This window comes from Fusarium venenatum (genome assembly GCF_020744135.1).
Source record: "Fusarium venenatum strain MPI-CAGE-CH-0201 chromosome Unknown EDB82scaffold_2, whole genome shotgun sequence".
NCBI lineage: Eukaryota > Fungi > Ascomycota > Sordariomycetes > Hypocreales > Nectriaceae > Fusarium > Fusarium venenatum.
The window spans coordinates 8,647,651-8,663,162 of NW_027072130.1; the positions used below are offsets into that span (position 1 = coordinate 8,647,651).

Below are 15,512 nucleotides of genomic sequence, written 5' to 3' on the forward strand. Positions count from 1 at the left end.
GCTGTGACTAGTTTTGTAGAGCTTTATATGCTTGACGAGTAGTAATAGAGTGATGCCATTTTAATAATACCGTTTAGGATAATATTTCTGGATTTTCTTCAACTCAAACGCCGACTCGCTGATTTTCCATCCATTCCCCCAGAGGTCCCTCCGAATATTACAGTAGGCAGCCTCTTTTGAGTTACTCGGCTAGAAATTGGGGCGCTTATGTCCATGAGGCTGATTTCATGGAAAGTGCTCCTATTATACCTGCTATTCTGAGAATCTGCGATACACGATCGAGGAGCTACTCGACGTGGTCTAAGCTTTCATCTTTGCCGAGCCCGAGGGAGTGTTTAAGCGATCTTATGGTAGCATGCTGCTACGGACAAAGTGCTATTATCAATATACTTCTTGCGAATGGCGCAGACATCGAGGCAAAAGATGGCCATAGTCGAACGCCGCTGATCTTCGCAGCTACAAATGGACATGAGGCTAGTGTCAAACTGCTACTCAAGGGGGGTGCATATATTGAGGCAAAAGACACCAAATACAGTCGTACGCCATTGCTGAAAGCAGCTACGTATGGACGTGGTGCTACTATTAAGCTACTACTCGACAAGGGTGCATACATTGAAGCAAAAGACACCAAATACAGTCGCACACCACTGTTAAAAGCAGTTATGAAAAGACGAACCACTACTGTCAAACTGCCGCTTCAGAGGGGTGCAGACATCGAGGCGAAAGATCGCTATCGTCGGACACCACTATTGCTGCAATCAGTGTTTCAGACTATGCTACTATCGAGCTACTGCTTGAGGAGGGCGCTGACACTAGCTGTATAGACACAGATACCGGTACACCTCTAGTATTTGCTATTGAGAAGGGGAACGATACTCTTATCAAATTACTACTTGACAAAGGCGCCTCAGTTGACTGTGAAAATGGAAATGGAGAGACACCGCTTTTGGTGGCAGTGCAAAGGGGGCATAAAGGCATCGTTGAGTTGCTGCTAAATAAGGGCGCTACAATTGAGTGCCAGAACAGATATCGAGAGACGCCACTGCTAGTAGCAGCTCAAAGAGGGCACCATGACATCGTTGAGCTACTGCTGAAGAAGGGATCTGCGATTGAGTGCAAGAATAGATATGGCCAGACACCGTTGTTAGCAGCAGTCGATCGGGAGTACGATGCAATTGTTGAGTTGTTACTTGAAAATGGTGCTGCAATTGAGTGTCGTAATGTATACAGGAAGACACCGCTTTTAGTAGCAGTTCAGAGGGGGCATGATGGCATCGTTAAGCAGCTACTGAAGAAGGGCGCTTCTGTTCAGTCTGAGGATATATTTGGTCAAACGGCACTGTTATGTGCAGAGCAGAATGGGTATAAAGACATTGTAAATGTACTAAGGACGAATGCTACTTAGATAACCCAGTTGGGAATGCATCCTATTTCTTCTAGCAAACAAACTAGAGACCAGACACTTTCATCGAGTGACAATCTGCTCTTTTCAATGGCCTGAATTCTCCCACAGCAGGTCATGAGAAACTGCCTTGAATCTGTCGATGTGAACAAGGCAGGGTCTCCAACGCTGGAGCCAATTTCTTGACGTCCAAGATCTTCTATTTGCCCAGGCTGCGGCATTTGTTAATACCCGTTTTTGGTTTAATCGACAAGACCATGTTTTGTCAAGATTTGTCACTTTGTCGCTTCACGCTTTGTCTCATAGCATGCGTCCAGTGTTTACGCCACAGAACGAGGCAAGAAGTCTGGGTGACTATGTCTACCAATTGGAAGCTGGTACATCTGACTTGCTTACTGCGCGGCTGGAAGCCAGATGCTTCCTTTGGATGTTTTAGAAGGTATTGCAACTTGAAGTAAATATTCTTTCTTCTTGCACAAAGCTCCTGGATTGTGTAGGATATGGCTCTGAGCATCGTCTGAACTTTCTCGTCGCGGGTGCTCCTCCAAACCCCACTGAAGGCTGTTTCCGTCCTGTGAGTATTGCGTTGCGCTGGCAGTAAACAGTCGCTTAGCTTGGCACACATCAGGCATTCATCCTTTCTATAAGCATCAAACAGCCCATCACAACGAACAAACTCTTTGAATAATCTGACAAGTCAGCCATCCTTTGTTTCTTACTAATTTCGTGTCACTGACAATTTTTGCATATCCCTCATAAAACAATGTATACACATGCAAGAAAACCTGCTGTCACTGTGCGACTAGTATCTCAATGAGGACCTCAAAATTCTACATGACTTAAATCCTAACTTTTAGTCTAAATTATGGTGATGATTTGATCCCCTTCAGACCATTCAATACCACTCCAAACTCCTTTCGCATCACTATATTTTTGGGGTAGTAGCACGTCTTCCAAAACTTGATCGCGGTCTCCTTCATCTCTGCAAATTCCTATTCTCCTAAATGTGCATGGAATTTCAGAGCTATCAGTCTGATCAACTGGCTTCAAGAGGAGTCTAACAACGATTATTGGCAGGATGTCATCCACTTCATCTCCATCCGAGTCCTCCGAATACTCATCAGTAACTTCTTTATCAAGAGCTACAAGATCCAGAGCATAACATTTATCCACTGTATCTTCTTGATAATCGAAAAATACACCATTACTTTCAGACGAAATGTTGAACTTCTTTTGATGTAGTATTCCTCGAAGTTTGATGGAACCCGATATGTTGCTTTGTGAATAATTCGTCTGTACGTCAAACGAGACCATGGTAGCCAGGGGAATAGACAGCGCTAATTTGTACCCCTGTACGAGGCAATCGAAGTGGATGATTTGACCCACATATGCCCAAGACCACGAAGGTTCCTGAGGATGTTTATCAGCTGCTTCTCTCACATTCCAGGAGAGACTTTCCAATAGCCTTTCTCCTTTCCAAACTCCTGCGATAAACACATCACCTATTGCGCTCTCTAGGGCCTTGGAAATTGCTAAGAATGCAGGAATACGATCAGATGAGTTTGTGAGGTGGCGCTTAGTATAGTTCGTAAGAAGAGATTGCCAAGTTCCGTATGGCTGATATTTTCTGCTTTCCGAATCGTACCGGAGCTTCGGATCGGTTAGACCTTGTAGTGCATATTTCCTTTCAATGTGCGTCCCAAGTCCCCTGGTAGTCATGACTCTGGAGGGGTCCAGGTCGGTTGTTGCAACGCAAAGACATTCCCAGAGGAGTTGATTGCAGCCAAAGTACAGGATTCTGGTACTCAGCATCTGCTCTTGCAAAACCCACCCGCGAGAGGTGATGGGCGCTTTTGATACGACACTGTCAGCCCTAGAGAAGCCATTAGGATCGCCGCCACCACCAATCAGGAATGACGGATAAACGACGTATTGATAGACGACTTCCTCTTTCCACGACGGGCGCTTGTCTTTTGGTCTCCAAATTTCAAAAGGAACAGGCCGTGTCTTCCTAACGCCGCGTGAGCGGAACAGATGTTCATGGCAGCCACTTGCAACGAGACTGGATAATGTCAGCTCGGCGTTCGAATAAACGTCCTTCATTCTTGACGCCTCTTTGTCCCAGTCATCAGGATCGTCTTGTATTATACATAGAGCGTCGATCCAGATATATCGATATCCCAAGGTTCGAGCTGCCACCAAGGCCTCCTGTATAAATACCGGAAGAGATTCCATAGGTATTCCCTCCATGTGTATGGAGGCATTCCCACGTGTAGTTGTCGTGTTAATCGCCATGTCTCCCCAACAATACGAAAGTGCACAGTACGCGGATCTGGTGCCGTTGGTCTCGACTAATCGAATATTGGGAAAGCTGCTGAGATCCAAAATCCGAGTTGGTAACTCTGGCCTCAAGTTGCGTCTCTTGTTAGGGTAGGCATTTTGGCAGTCCCCATGATCACTTGATCCTCGGCATTGGTCGAGCCATCTCGCCGCTATATCAAAGGATTGCGGGGATCCTGTCGATATGTCAAGCCCAACTGAGGTGTTTGGGTCAAGAATATATGCTTCGTCAATTACATCTATAGGTAACTTGACCGTAAGCTTTTTCTGTCTGTCCTCGGCGATCAATGAGGTCTTCTCTTGAGGCTCAGGCCCTAAAAAATCATCGTGGCAAAGCATAAAGCGAATAGGTGTTGCAGCTGTACCCTCTTGCACTGGAATATGGTCGTTTTCAATCTTCGACTTTCCAGTCAGGCAAAAGTAACACATCCTTGCTATTCCTCCACAATCTCCATTCCTATGCTTCACAATGATTCCATTTTCTTTTTTTGCGACGTCTTCTGCATTATCAAAAGCGTCGACAACCAAACGACATAATGGACAGTTCTGCGCACATTCATCAAGCTCACCCCGACTTTCGTGAATCTGGAACCAATCGCCGGATTTGCTACAGAAGTGCTGGAAGGATAAGCAATGCTGACAGAGTATCACCCGCGATGCTGGCATGGTAATGCATGCGGCATCATACAAGGCTCGAAAGAAATCCTTGATGAGCAACATTGGCATTATAGTACCTGACTCAACATGATGGGTTCCGGTCAGCGAAAGCAGGATATACGTGTAAATCTCGTACAGCTCCGAGGGAGGAATTAGGACTTTGCTAGTACAGATCGCAAGCAGTTGCTTGGCTCTGGAAGGGGATTTCCATTCCTCCGGAACCTCTCGGAGTTTAGAACAATTCCACGGAGAAGGTTTCAAGGTTCGGTCTTTCTGCAAAAGTATTTCCAAAGCTCTGTGATCTCCTGCCAGAAGTGCAAGGTCGACGATGGTCCAACGACCGACTGAAGCAGTGGTTAGGTCAGATATGGCATCAACCAAAAGGCGAAAAATGGCGACATTGTTGATCACTAGTGCCATACATAGACAGCTAATACCATCGGGATAGCGCCTCTCAGGGTCTGCGCCCCTTCCCAGCAGAAATGCGACTGCCTCTTCGTTCTCATCCAAGATAACCTCGTGGAGAACGGTGAGTTGCCCATGGTTATAAAGATCGATATCAGCACCATGTTGGAGGAGATAATCCGCGACTTCGAGAGTCAACTCTTCGAAAGCCCAGTGCAAACATGTAGCTGTAGGCCTCTATCGCCTCAATTCTCTATCATCCAGAGAGTACGTGCGATGGCAATCATAGACTGTATTAGGATCGAAACCTTTAGCCAATGCAGCTTTTAAAGCAATCAAGGTTTTTGCAGCCTTGGCGTCTTTCATTTCGTGGCGCTTATTTAGTATTTGGTGTCGAAAGGGTGGTGGCTCTGATACAGTGTTGGCGTTTATGAAGCACGTCTCTGAAGCAATCAATCGTTACGAGACGGTGTAGGTTAATGCGGACAACGATATGTAGTGGATTTTATTTTAACGCTAATAGAGTCGTCAGTACCTATTTATATACGTAGGAATTTACGGTTAATTTGCACGGCTCTTTTTATCAGGCAACGACATTTGAGGACAGGAGAGCGTTTCATTTGCAAGCATCGGCCAATAGTAATTAGTTGTTGGTTCAACAAATGTTTAAATTGGTACAAACTAGAAACGTTATTGGATAAATAACTCATTATGTGACAACCCTAACCCCTAAGTCATATGTGTCATGTATCTTTGTGCCAACCATAAGGAATTACTACGCATTTATGGATGTGAACCGTGCTCTCATAGGCGAGGGTCGCGAACTTTATGTGAGCCGAATGACGACGTCTCTCTTAGAAGAGAATTATCATCCTACAACGCGGAGTCAGGCACAGTATGTTAATCCTGATATCAACGGCGGCGATATAGAAGGCTTGGATGGGTTCTTAGTAGAAGTAATACAATATGGCTATATTACTATAATAGTTAATAAACTGCATTAGGGTTAGAATAATTAGTTATCTGAGTTAAGAATTATGACCTTAAGCGCAGCAGCAGATAATTAGCATATTGAAAATCTCTATTTCTTAATAATAGTGTAGACTGTAATATTATTAATTTGAAGAATAAACTGTATTGCATTACTTCAGGACCTATACCAAGAGGGAGCCCGCATTACCCCGAAAGATCGAGGACAAGAAGCTGACCGACGATATTGCAATCTTCTTGCCTTCAACGCTTCTGTTCTTTAGTAGGATCTAATTGGGAATACTACTCTGTATTTTACCGCATAAGAATCACCTTTAGATCAGTTCTGACCGTGTCAGAAGGGGACTTCTTCGACCTCAATGCTGTTGCTACAGAGTATAGTAATAGTTTTGTCAATGGTCAATATGGTTCTAGGGCCTGCTGCAGACTACATAGGAGTCTTGATTATAGCAACAGAGATATTACTTAAAGAAATATATTTTAGAGCCCTATTATCATTAAGGGAAAATATATCTGCTAGGAGTTTTAGATCTATAATGCTTAGTCTAAAGAAACTAAAAACATTAAAGGATAATATAATTGCTATCTAGCCTTTGACTGCAATAGCATTGAATGTCGGTTTTACAGCGAAGATGCCAGTGGATGATGCTGGATGAATGACGCTACCACCAGTCTGTGATCCAACACTAAGTGGTATTTGTAGATCAGCTATAGCTGCCGCAGAGCCACACGACGAGCCACCTGGAGTACGGTTTGGGTCGTGAGGATTGGTCGTCTCGGGTTCTGAGTTGGTCACGCTAAATTTGGTTGTGGTTGTTTTGCCTAGATCTCAGAGTCAGGACAGGATATCAGTCCTTCAAAAAGAGAAGTAAAAACCAAAGATGAGTGCGCCAGCGTCTCGCAGAATTACGACTGCGGACGAGTCGGAGTCTGGTTAGTGTCCTTGATAAATCGGAGATCCATATTGCGTCGGCATGTCTAGAATGTGTAAGCCTTTTCTCTCACATGGAACTTGCAAATACCTTTAGTGTTCATGATGTCTTTGATACCGATTGGAAGACCATGCAGAGGCCCCTCTTGTTTACTGGAACCTTGTCGAGGGCTCGCGCCTGGCTCAGTACATAAACAGGATCTATTCAGTGTCAGCGTTCCAATTACAAGTGTCAATAGTCCATAAAGCACCGCACCTAGGTAAGCCCATGCTTTAGCTGCGAGGTCCCGCTCCTCTATGCGGTCCAAGAGCGATTTGGCATATTCTTCCACTGAGATAGTATTGTTGTTAATTAGCTCCAGCGCATGGGTCGCTGTGAGCTTGTACATGGGTGCAATCACTGTTGGTGTTTTCTTATCTTGAGATGACATGATGTAGAGGCGCAAAGGATGAAACGAGGCGACAGCCAAAGTCGTGACGCATCAAGGCGCTTAAAGCGTCGTCCAAATGAGGTAGTCTGATGGCCGACGTAGCTATACCAGATGTAGAAATTGGGACTGGATCGGCCACCAAAATCTAACCGTGTCTGGTAGTCATTGTGCCACCCTGGTTGACGGTTTGACTTAAACTCCACTGTGACCGTGGATGTTACCGTAAATTGGGCTTCTCTGTATTCCCTCATTTGGTTTCCTTATCTACCCTTAACCCTCTATGCAAATAATCGTAATTTTGGCAAACTTGTGGATCTATGAATCACTCATCTTTTGTGTATTTAATCTGTACCCTCCCCTTCCCAAGTCAGGGCGTCGCAAATTGCTTAAACCCTTTGCAATAACTCCAGCATGGCTCTCTTAGTATCTTTCCAATTCGTATGGCACGCCTGCATTTTAGTCTTCCGACTCATCCTACTTATACCGTTGGCTTTCTACTACATAAGTAGCTGCAATCGTCCCCATCAAAAATGGACGCTGCACCAAGCCTTGGGCCGAAAGTTAATGTTCTACCTCATGCAATTCTACACCAGTATTCGCCTCATGACCTCAATGCCAACGGAACATAAAGGGTTGAAAATACGCTTCATCTCCATCCCACCATCTTCCGATCAGAATTCCTATCGTGGGCCACTGGAGGATGAGGATATCAAGCCTGGCTTTGTCCGAGCTATATGGTATCCTGATGTTCCCGACTCATCTGGTTTATCGAAAATGGTAAAATGAGAATGCATTATTCTCCATTTTCACGGCGGAGGTTATGTTCTGGGAAGTCCCTTTCCAGTCGATAGCGGATACATGGCAAATGTCTTCTCAGGGCACATCACACGCACGATTCTGTTCGCCGGGTACAAGTTAACGTGCGTTTCTGAGGGGCGATTCCCAACAGCTCTTCAAGATGCAATCACAGTTTATCTCCACATCCTATCTTGGGGAATTTCGGCAAAGAATGTCGTTTTAAGCGGTGATAGTGCAGGCGGACACCTCGTTATTTTCCTACTGAGGTATGTAGAGGAATATCTACCCGCTACTCCAGGTCCAAGAGCTGCGATGTTATGGTCTCCCTGGATAGATATCGCGGGGTCAGCATCAGCAGATCATGTCCTTCATCGAAAGAATTACCATACGGACTATTTACCAGCAGATTTTGCTGAGTGGGCAACCGAATCGTTTGCGCCTCAAGAAATCGTTGATCGAAGTGGGCCCTATATTACACTCAAATCTCAGCCTTTCAGAACTGTAACAAAGCTATGGGTTCATGTTGGAGATCTGGAGCTTCTTTATGATGAGGTTACGGGATGGGCCCGTGATATGAGAGACGCTGGAAACGATATAACACTGATAGTTGAGCCTGATACACCACATGATATTGTAGAGAGCGGGTACTTCAATGGCTTTCGAATAGAGGGAGAACAAGCAGTGCAGGCGGCGGCGGAATGGCTTCAGAAGGACTCTATATAAACTTACCTTACAGAGATTAAAAGGCAAGTCCTGTTTAAGCCAGCGCCGCTCAAGTACATCCTAGTCCATTAAGGCAAATGGACAAAGCTACGAAAGCCACATAGCTCATATTGATGCGCGTGCTCTGTTAAAACACGCATGCCAAAAGGCGCCTTGACAATAACCGTTTTCCTTTTACATACCCCAGATATCTCATGAAGACTGACGATGCACTTGACACTTCGTTTACAAGCTGAATTCTGGTAGAAGCAATTGCCTAGCATGGATACTTGGGCGTATCGACTACATCAATTTGTCTCCACTGTCTTCGAGTCATCCTCTAAAACTTCAAGAACCACTTCCCGACTCCAGATTGTCCATTTCGCTGTCACATAAGCCCCAAGCTAGTTGGATATCAGACTGATAAGTCCTAGCCACCACAAATCCGTTCAAAGCGACATCATTTAGCACCTACATGACGCGTTGTTTGTCTTCTGGTTGTCGAACTTCCAGAGCCACAGCTCGCATCAGAGGCAGATAGAAAAGGGACTCGGCGCTATCGGGCAACAGCCTTCGCTCCAGGATGGCAAGAGCAGCCAATGCGTGAGTCTCCAGGCGAGGGATTTCATCGACCGCTGGAGGTCTTCCAACACATGTCCAGAGGATGTCCGTAAAGAGCCGAGCGATACTAATTATTGCACGATGATAAGATGCGGTAAGAAAAGACCTAAATTCATTAACATAATAGGGGGTGCCCGCAGGGTTCGGGCAAATCCTAGCCGCTAAATCAAGTAGTTCAAAAGAGCTTTCAAAGATGCCTTTTCCGAAATCCAGACATGATGCATCCAATGTCTCCTGTAACGAGGCAGACCAAGGTTCACTTTGTTGCCGGGCTTGCAAAAGACCTTGCGCCTGCCTAAGCCACTGAATGGAGCTATGTGACATAATTAGCCTCTTGTTGCCTTAAAACAGTTAGACACGGCGTATTTACCGGGCGTTGAATCTAGCAAAAAGTACCAGGAACTGGGAAACAAGGCGAGCGGCAGTGGAGTCGGTGCTTCCATATGCGTCAACCCTCAGTATCTGCTCCTGGCAGAGAATATCAGCGAGGAAAGTATCTTCATCGCAGACGAGGGATAGAGTCGCTTGGACATATTGGTAAACAGTAAGTAGACAGGTTTCAATGTGTGACAAGGGAGGCCCCGTATGGAAAATTTCGACGATCCGTACCGGAAGCGAATTAATGACCAGAATTGCACCATAGCCGGAATTATCTATCATGAGCTGTACCTAAGTTAACCTCTGGTTACAGAGGCAAATTTTCAATACGAGCTTGTACGAGTGATAATATAACTTGCTTCAAAAATGCAACTTAACGTCGTAAGTAGGAGGATGAGAGATCTCGCTTCAGGTGATATATCCACGGTACCACTTGCAGATTGCAATTGCCGACGTATCTCATGACAAGTTTTGGGAATCCAAGACAATGTCTTGATTGGCGTATCAAGGGATTTGTTCTCTAAAAGATGTAACCTGACTCGGCCAATCGAAGAAACAAGGAGTCGAACCGGGAAGGATATATCTAAGAAATGTGCTAGTGCAGACTGAGAGAAAGACTCGGTAAGCGGTGATGAACTCGGTCCCATAAGAGCAAAAAATGATTTTATATGTTGAGCGTCTTCGCTGGAGGGCATTGCAAGGCCACTGGGCTGTCTGAGAAATACCAAAGCCTCTGATTTGGCAGGTCTACTGAATTCAGTGCATTGTAGCCAGCGAAGCTTACATCATGAACAAGGCCGCCCTCCATCACACTACAGACATTAAGTCAGGTCCGTAATAGACTGCACAGAGCATTCTTGTGGGGGATTCACATACTCTGGCCTGAGCGCTACGACAAGCTTGACATCGATGTCCCCTTCGACGGTTATCCCATGGTCCACATGGCAGGGTCCGTTTAGTTATACTGCGTCCAGGAAAGGGCATTTTCTGCAGTATAGCAGGAGGATAGACTGTTTAAAATAACAGCTTAGAATGTAGTCTAGTAGTATTTCAGTGGGCGGTTAATTGTGGCAGAAAGCATTAGTAGAATAATAACTATCTAGTGAATAATGCTGGACGAATAACACTATCATCGGCCAAACGGTATCTATAGGTCAGCTACAACTGTGGCAGATGACTAACCATCATGCTTGATCGTAACACATTTGTTGATGACGCATGTTTCTGTCCGAGTTTTGCCAAGACAGGTCAGCATTCGGTCAGACTGAACAACACGCGGAAGCCGCGGGTACCATGGTAAGACTCAGGTTAGTTGCTGACCAATGATAATGCAACCCGCAGAAAGCGTTCCGAGTCTTCAACACTACAAGCTCAGAGGGAGCATATGCGAGTGCGATGACCAGACAGCAAAGCCTGTTGGCTTACTCCAATGTATGCAAAACTCTTGAGAATTTTGCGTGGCAAGCAACTGTAGTCCCCAACATGGCATTATGCCTTTATCCTCGAAAACTATAAAAAGGCTTAATTGCTGCAAGGATGTGTTGTGAAACCAGCTACAATTATATGACTATAGACAATCAACATTGAAGCATCATTAGCCTCATACCTCTTCTTTGAATTTCACAAACATCCAACACAATGGAGACTAGCAACCCGACTCTCAAGATCGTTCGAATTAGTTCCTTCGATCAACTTGACAAACTCATCGTCTTGGCCTGCGACACCTTCATCAACGATCCCCTGTTCTCACTTGTCGTTCCAGGCCGCCATGAACACCCCGAGTCCTTTCGGGGCATGTGGTCGATGCATCTTAGCAAAGCGTATGGGGAAAAGGGTACCGTTATTCTAGCCGCTTGTAGAGAGAATGGCGGAGAGAGAAGTGATTTTCTCGCTTTCGCAGTTTGGCGCCGCCATGGAACGAGTGATGTTGCACAATGCTGGCAAGGAGATACTTGGAATAAGAGTAAGTCAACATCCCAGCTACAGCTATAGAAACCACAAATAACCTGTCTCTAAACAGAGCTCACAAGGCTTGGTGTGATGTGGTCTATGTTCTACCAGTTGATCCTCCGCAAACCAGCTCCCGGCGTCTCACTGGACGACGCCGTGGAAGTAGTGTCAGGGCTTCAGGAAGCCGAAAAGCTGTATCCTCCTGAGCGCTGGCGCCTCTGCTGGTTGGCCGTCTCTCCAAAGTGCCAAAGGACTGGGATTGGAAAAAGATTGGTTCAATGGGGTCTCGACCGTTGCGAAGAGGAAGGTGTCCCCGCGGTACTTGAGTCGAGTATTCCAGGAAAACCGCTGTATGAGAATATGGGCTTCCGAGAAATCGGCCGGGCGAGATATGACAAGGGAAGACGTGGGCAACCAGTGATGCTTCGACCAGTGGAGGGAACTAAGAAGACGGCATAAGAGAGGCTTCTCCCGAGGCTCGAAGTAGGAAGATACTGGGCTATAGCCAGAAGGAATCAAAATCGCTAAACTGCCGGGCTGATGGTGTTAGTGACTGAGTGGTAATTGGACTGGTGGTCGAGGGTTGCCAGATGTAACCTTTGTCTTCTAGACATTCTTATAAGGCCACATTGAGACTAGAGTACAGGATTTGTTTAATAATCTTATTAGAAAATTACTAAGACTCTCTGTAGATAAAACCTACTTTAAAGCCTCCACGCAGAAAGGGTTGGCAGTAAAAGTCCCCTTCGGATCGTAGGTCTGCCTGATCTTCTGCACCTTCTTATACGTCTCAGGATCGTAGTAGAACTGCCAGACATCCTTCATATTCCAATCACCATACGATCCCCAAAGAACACGCCGATCCTCCTTGCTAAAGTACTTTGCTCTGCCCTCATCATTCGCCGCCTGCCACTTCTCAGCTGCATCCTTCGTACCCTGGTAGAACACATCCCAAGTGCCGCCAAAGGTGGCATCTCGGAAACAGTAGGCGGTGCCGTTGCCCGCGTTTCTCTGAAACATGGATTGCTTGCCGCCGTAAACTTGGAGTTGAGATGAGACCCAGAGTCCATTGTGCTTGTCTTTAATGACCTCGTTAATACGACCGGAGAACCAAGATGACCAGCCTGTCTTGGAGAGCTCGGTTGATGTGGTGCTGTTGGTGCGCTTGTCGTAGGGGTAAGGAAATTCACGAGGGCTTCCAAACAGCCACATGGCCGCGATAGCAGACATTGGAGTACCCTCAGGAGCTTCCTTGACAATCTTGAAATCATTTGGCACGCTCTTGATTTGGTTGAAGAGGTCGGGTGAATATGGCTCCTCGTTGAGATTGACCCATTGTGCGTAGACGACAACCATGGCGTACTTAAACTTAAGTAGATCGGCAATGTTGTCCTTTCCGTCGTGGATATCGTCTGGCAGCTTCTGTTTGAGCTCGTCTTCAGAACCAGGGAAAAGATCTAGCAAATTGGCTTGTCTACTGACAATATTGACAGTGAAGTCATAACCACGAGGGAACTTTGGATCTTCTCCCTTCTGTACAAGGATATCCAGGAGAGTCTTGAGTGTCTTCTCCGAATAGCCGAAGCCAACCCACATGCCCTTGGAACCCTGGTAGTTCTTGTCATCTTGAACTTCGATCTTGAAGTGCGTCAAGACACCGAGGTTGCCGGGGCTGCCTCCGAGAAAGCCGTAGAAAAGATCTGGGTGACAGTCCTTTGTGACCTTGACTACGTCACCTTTGTAGTCGACAATCTCAAGCTCACGGACATAATCTCCGAGAAGACCGAACGATCGTGCAAGCATGCCGTAACCGCCAGTCTGAACATGTCCACCAAGACAGACGGTAGAGCACTGACCAGTCGGCATAAAGACACCATTGTCCTTCAGAAAGTCAAAGATCTCGGTCAGTTGCCAGCTGACACTAGAGCGAAGGTAAACCTTGCCATTTTCCCCCAGGATATTGAGATCAACATTAGGACGACGGAAGGTAGGCTTCAAGTCCAACTGAATACCCCGAGAGTCAGTTGAAGATGCACCACTGTACTGATGACCTCCGGATCTGATGGCGAGGGGCTTGCCCACCCTGGCAGCAGCTTTGACGACCTCTTGAATGTCCTCGATGCTAGAAGGCTGAAGGATCTCTGAGGGGTTCATGTCGCGACTTGCGCCATAGGTGGAGGTCGCGTAGATGTTATTGGCACGCTTGTAGGCAGCTGTACCAGGGAAGAACTGGTTCCCTTGGAAAGAGGGCTCCATTTTGGTGGTGATAGTCATTGTTTAGAAAAGGGTAAGCAAGCTTTGAATGATGAAGTAATGGGGAATACGGAACAAAGGTAGCTGCTTTCCTGCTCTTTATACCTGTTCTCCGAAGCCTCGTAGACTCACCCTAACATGCGAAATACCGCGCAGCTCTCACAGACAGCTCAGCTTATACCTCTCCACGGGGCACTTTGCATTACAATATTTTCAGCTGAAATCTCACATACCGATAAAAACACGATATCTGCAAGCAAACACAGGCTCAGGTGAGTCCTCGTTTCATTGCAGGTATGTGATAAATCAACGTGGCGCAGTCTAGACTTACCTGGACGGGCCTTGGCCAATGACAAGTGCAAGAATACAATTCTGTATTACGTGAGTAACTGTGTGATGTACCGATGTCGTTGCGAGGGAGTTGCGTGTCAGCAAGCCACAGATGTTCAGCTTGCCAATTCGGGTACTCGCTGGATGGGAGGGGAATCTACCAAATAGCTTCAACTCTCCAAACTGCCTCTCGCCCATTTGACAGCTGAAAGAGCGGTCAAAATGATTCGTCTTGATTTCTCAGGACGTCCTGTGGTGGGCTAAGATGACTGTTGGATTTCTAAGACATTGGAAAGATACCAATTGGTCCTTTACAAGTAGCGCCAGACAAATACAGATCAAGCTGAAAGATAGAAATATATCACGAATTATAGCTGCCGAAGGCCTGTGTCGATTGATGATTTATCATATTTTTGTACCAGGAAAGGTCTGCAACCGAAGAGCTTCATTTGCATATTAAACTCTAGAAGTGAGATAGATCAGCAACTGAGACTGTGGAATTACGTGGCTACCTGAACAATTCCGATTGAGTAGAAGGCCGAGACATGCCTCTATGTCTAAAGCCTTGAGAGCTTCTCACCGACTCACTAGACCCATTTGCGGAGTGATGTTCAACGAGCTCAGATGTTTGTGATGTTTTCTGCTCCGTAGGCTGGTACTGCGGTAACATCTAAGCATGCAACAGACCAGGGACATGCTACTCTCGCTCATCGATGCGGTCCAGGAGAGATGTGGTATACGCTTCCACGAACATCATATTGGTCTTATTGAGCTCTAGTGCTTCGGTCGCTGTAATCTTGTACGGCGATTGAATTATGATTAATATTAGGTTGATCGGAGAATCTGAAGAGCAGAGGTAAAAGTTATAAAGGAAAGTAGCCAGAAAAGATCGATGCGAATATGTGTTTACAGACTGGCAACAAGAGCAGAGATAAGCTGGGACAGCTAAATGTGGATTGAACGATAAGCGGGACCGAACGAACAAAATACAAAGCAGTGAAAAGGAGGAGGCTAAATAAATTCTGGTAAGTCATCAGTAAATATCGAAAAGGAACTCAACGCATTGCCTATTTATAACCGAAGTAGTTGACATTTTGAAGAGACCGACCTTGCAAGATATTCTGCGGTAGAGCCGTGTAAATCTTGTCTATATCTGCAACTATCTAGTATGAAGTATGAACTATATCTGCCCACAAACCTGCTGACTGAAAAGGACCACTTTGATAAATGTGCTTCCGTGCAAGAAATGAGGGGAACATCTTCATAATGAACACATCCGGCCTATAAGAGCTAACTCAGCGATGTCAGTAACCTTCTTACACCT

The 15,512-nt window shown here is 45.9% G+C and overlaps 6 protein-coding genes across 6 annotated transcripts; 3 read left to right on the forward strand and 3 right to left on the reverse strand.

Annotated features, from left to right (window-relative positions):
* Positions 1-96: 96 nt before the first annotated feature.
* Positions 97-1,213, forward strand: EDB82DRAFT_446697 (ankyrin repeat-containing domain protein; the record flags this gene model as incomplete). The annotated part of the gene is made up of 2 exons (XM_065607802.1): positions 97-570; positions 771-1,213. Coding segments are annotated over exons 1-2 (786 nt in total), but the record flags the coding sequence as incomplete, so codon positions are not given.
* An 892-nt stretch (positions 1,214-2,105) lies between these two features.
* Positions 2,106-5,041, reverse strand: EDB82DRAFT_537496 (heterokaryon incompatibility protein-domain-containing protein). The gene has a single exon (XM_025736410.2). The coding sequence runs from the start codon at positions 4,817-4,819 to the stop codon at positions 2,261-2,263; it is 2,559 nt and encodes an 852-aa protein (XP_025587019.2). The 5' UTR covers positions 4,820-5,041; the 3' UTR covers positions 2,106-2,260.
* Positions 5,042-6,309: 1,268 nt separating this feature from the next.
* EDB82DRAFT_502204 (uncharacterized protein) lies at positions 6,310-7,181 on the reverse strand. The gene is made up of 2 exons (XM_065608663.1): positions 6,817-7,181; positions 6,310-6,772 (listed from the first exon to the last, which is right to left on the reverse strand). Exons 1-2 carry the CDS (start codon positions 7,154-7,156, stop codon positions 6,729-6,731), a joined length of 384 nt encoding a protein of 127 aa, XP_065465092.1. The 5' UTR covers positions 7,157-7,181; the 3' UTR covers positions 6,310-6,728.
* Positions 7,182-7,573: 392 nt separating this feature from the next.
* On the forward strand, positions 7,574-8,773 carry EDB82DRAFT_198553 (Alpha/Beta hydrolase protein). Its single transcript, XM_065607191.1, has one exon. It carries the CDS (start codon positions 8,015-8,017, stop codon positions 8,675-8,677), a length of 663 nt encoding a protein of 220 aa, XP_065465093.1. The 5' UTR covers positions 7,574-8,014; the 3' UTR covers positions 8,678-8,773.
* A 2,132-nt stretch (positions 8,774-10,905) lies between these two features.
* On the forward strand, positions 10,906-12,252 carry EDB82DRAFT_502210 (uncharacterized protein). Its single transcript, XM_025736412.2, has 2 exons — positions 10,906-11,618; positions 11,676-12,252. Exons 1-2 carry the CDS (start codon positions 11,294-11,296, stop codon positions 12,062-12,064), a joined length of 714 nt encoding a protein of 237 aa, XP_025587021.2. The 5' UTR covers positions 10,906-11,293; the 3' UTR covers positions 12,065-12,252.
* A 35-nt stretch (positions 12,253-12,287) lies between these two features.
* On the reverse strand, positions 12,288-14,145 carry EDB82DRAFT_462532 (uncharacterized protein). Its single transcript, XM_025736413.2, has one exon. It carries the CDS (start codon positions 13,877-13,879, stop codon positions 12,305-12,307), a length of 1,575 nt encoding a protein of 524 aa, XP_025587022.2. The 5' UTR covers positions 13,880-14,145; the 3' UTR covers positions 12,288-12,304.
* Positions 14,146-15,512: the final 1,367 nt, after the last annotated feature.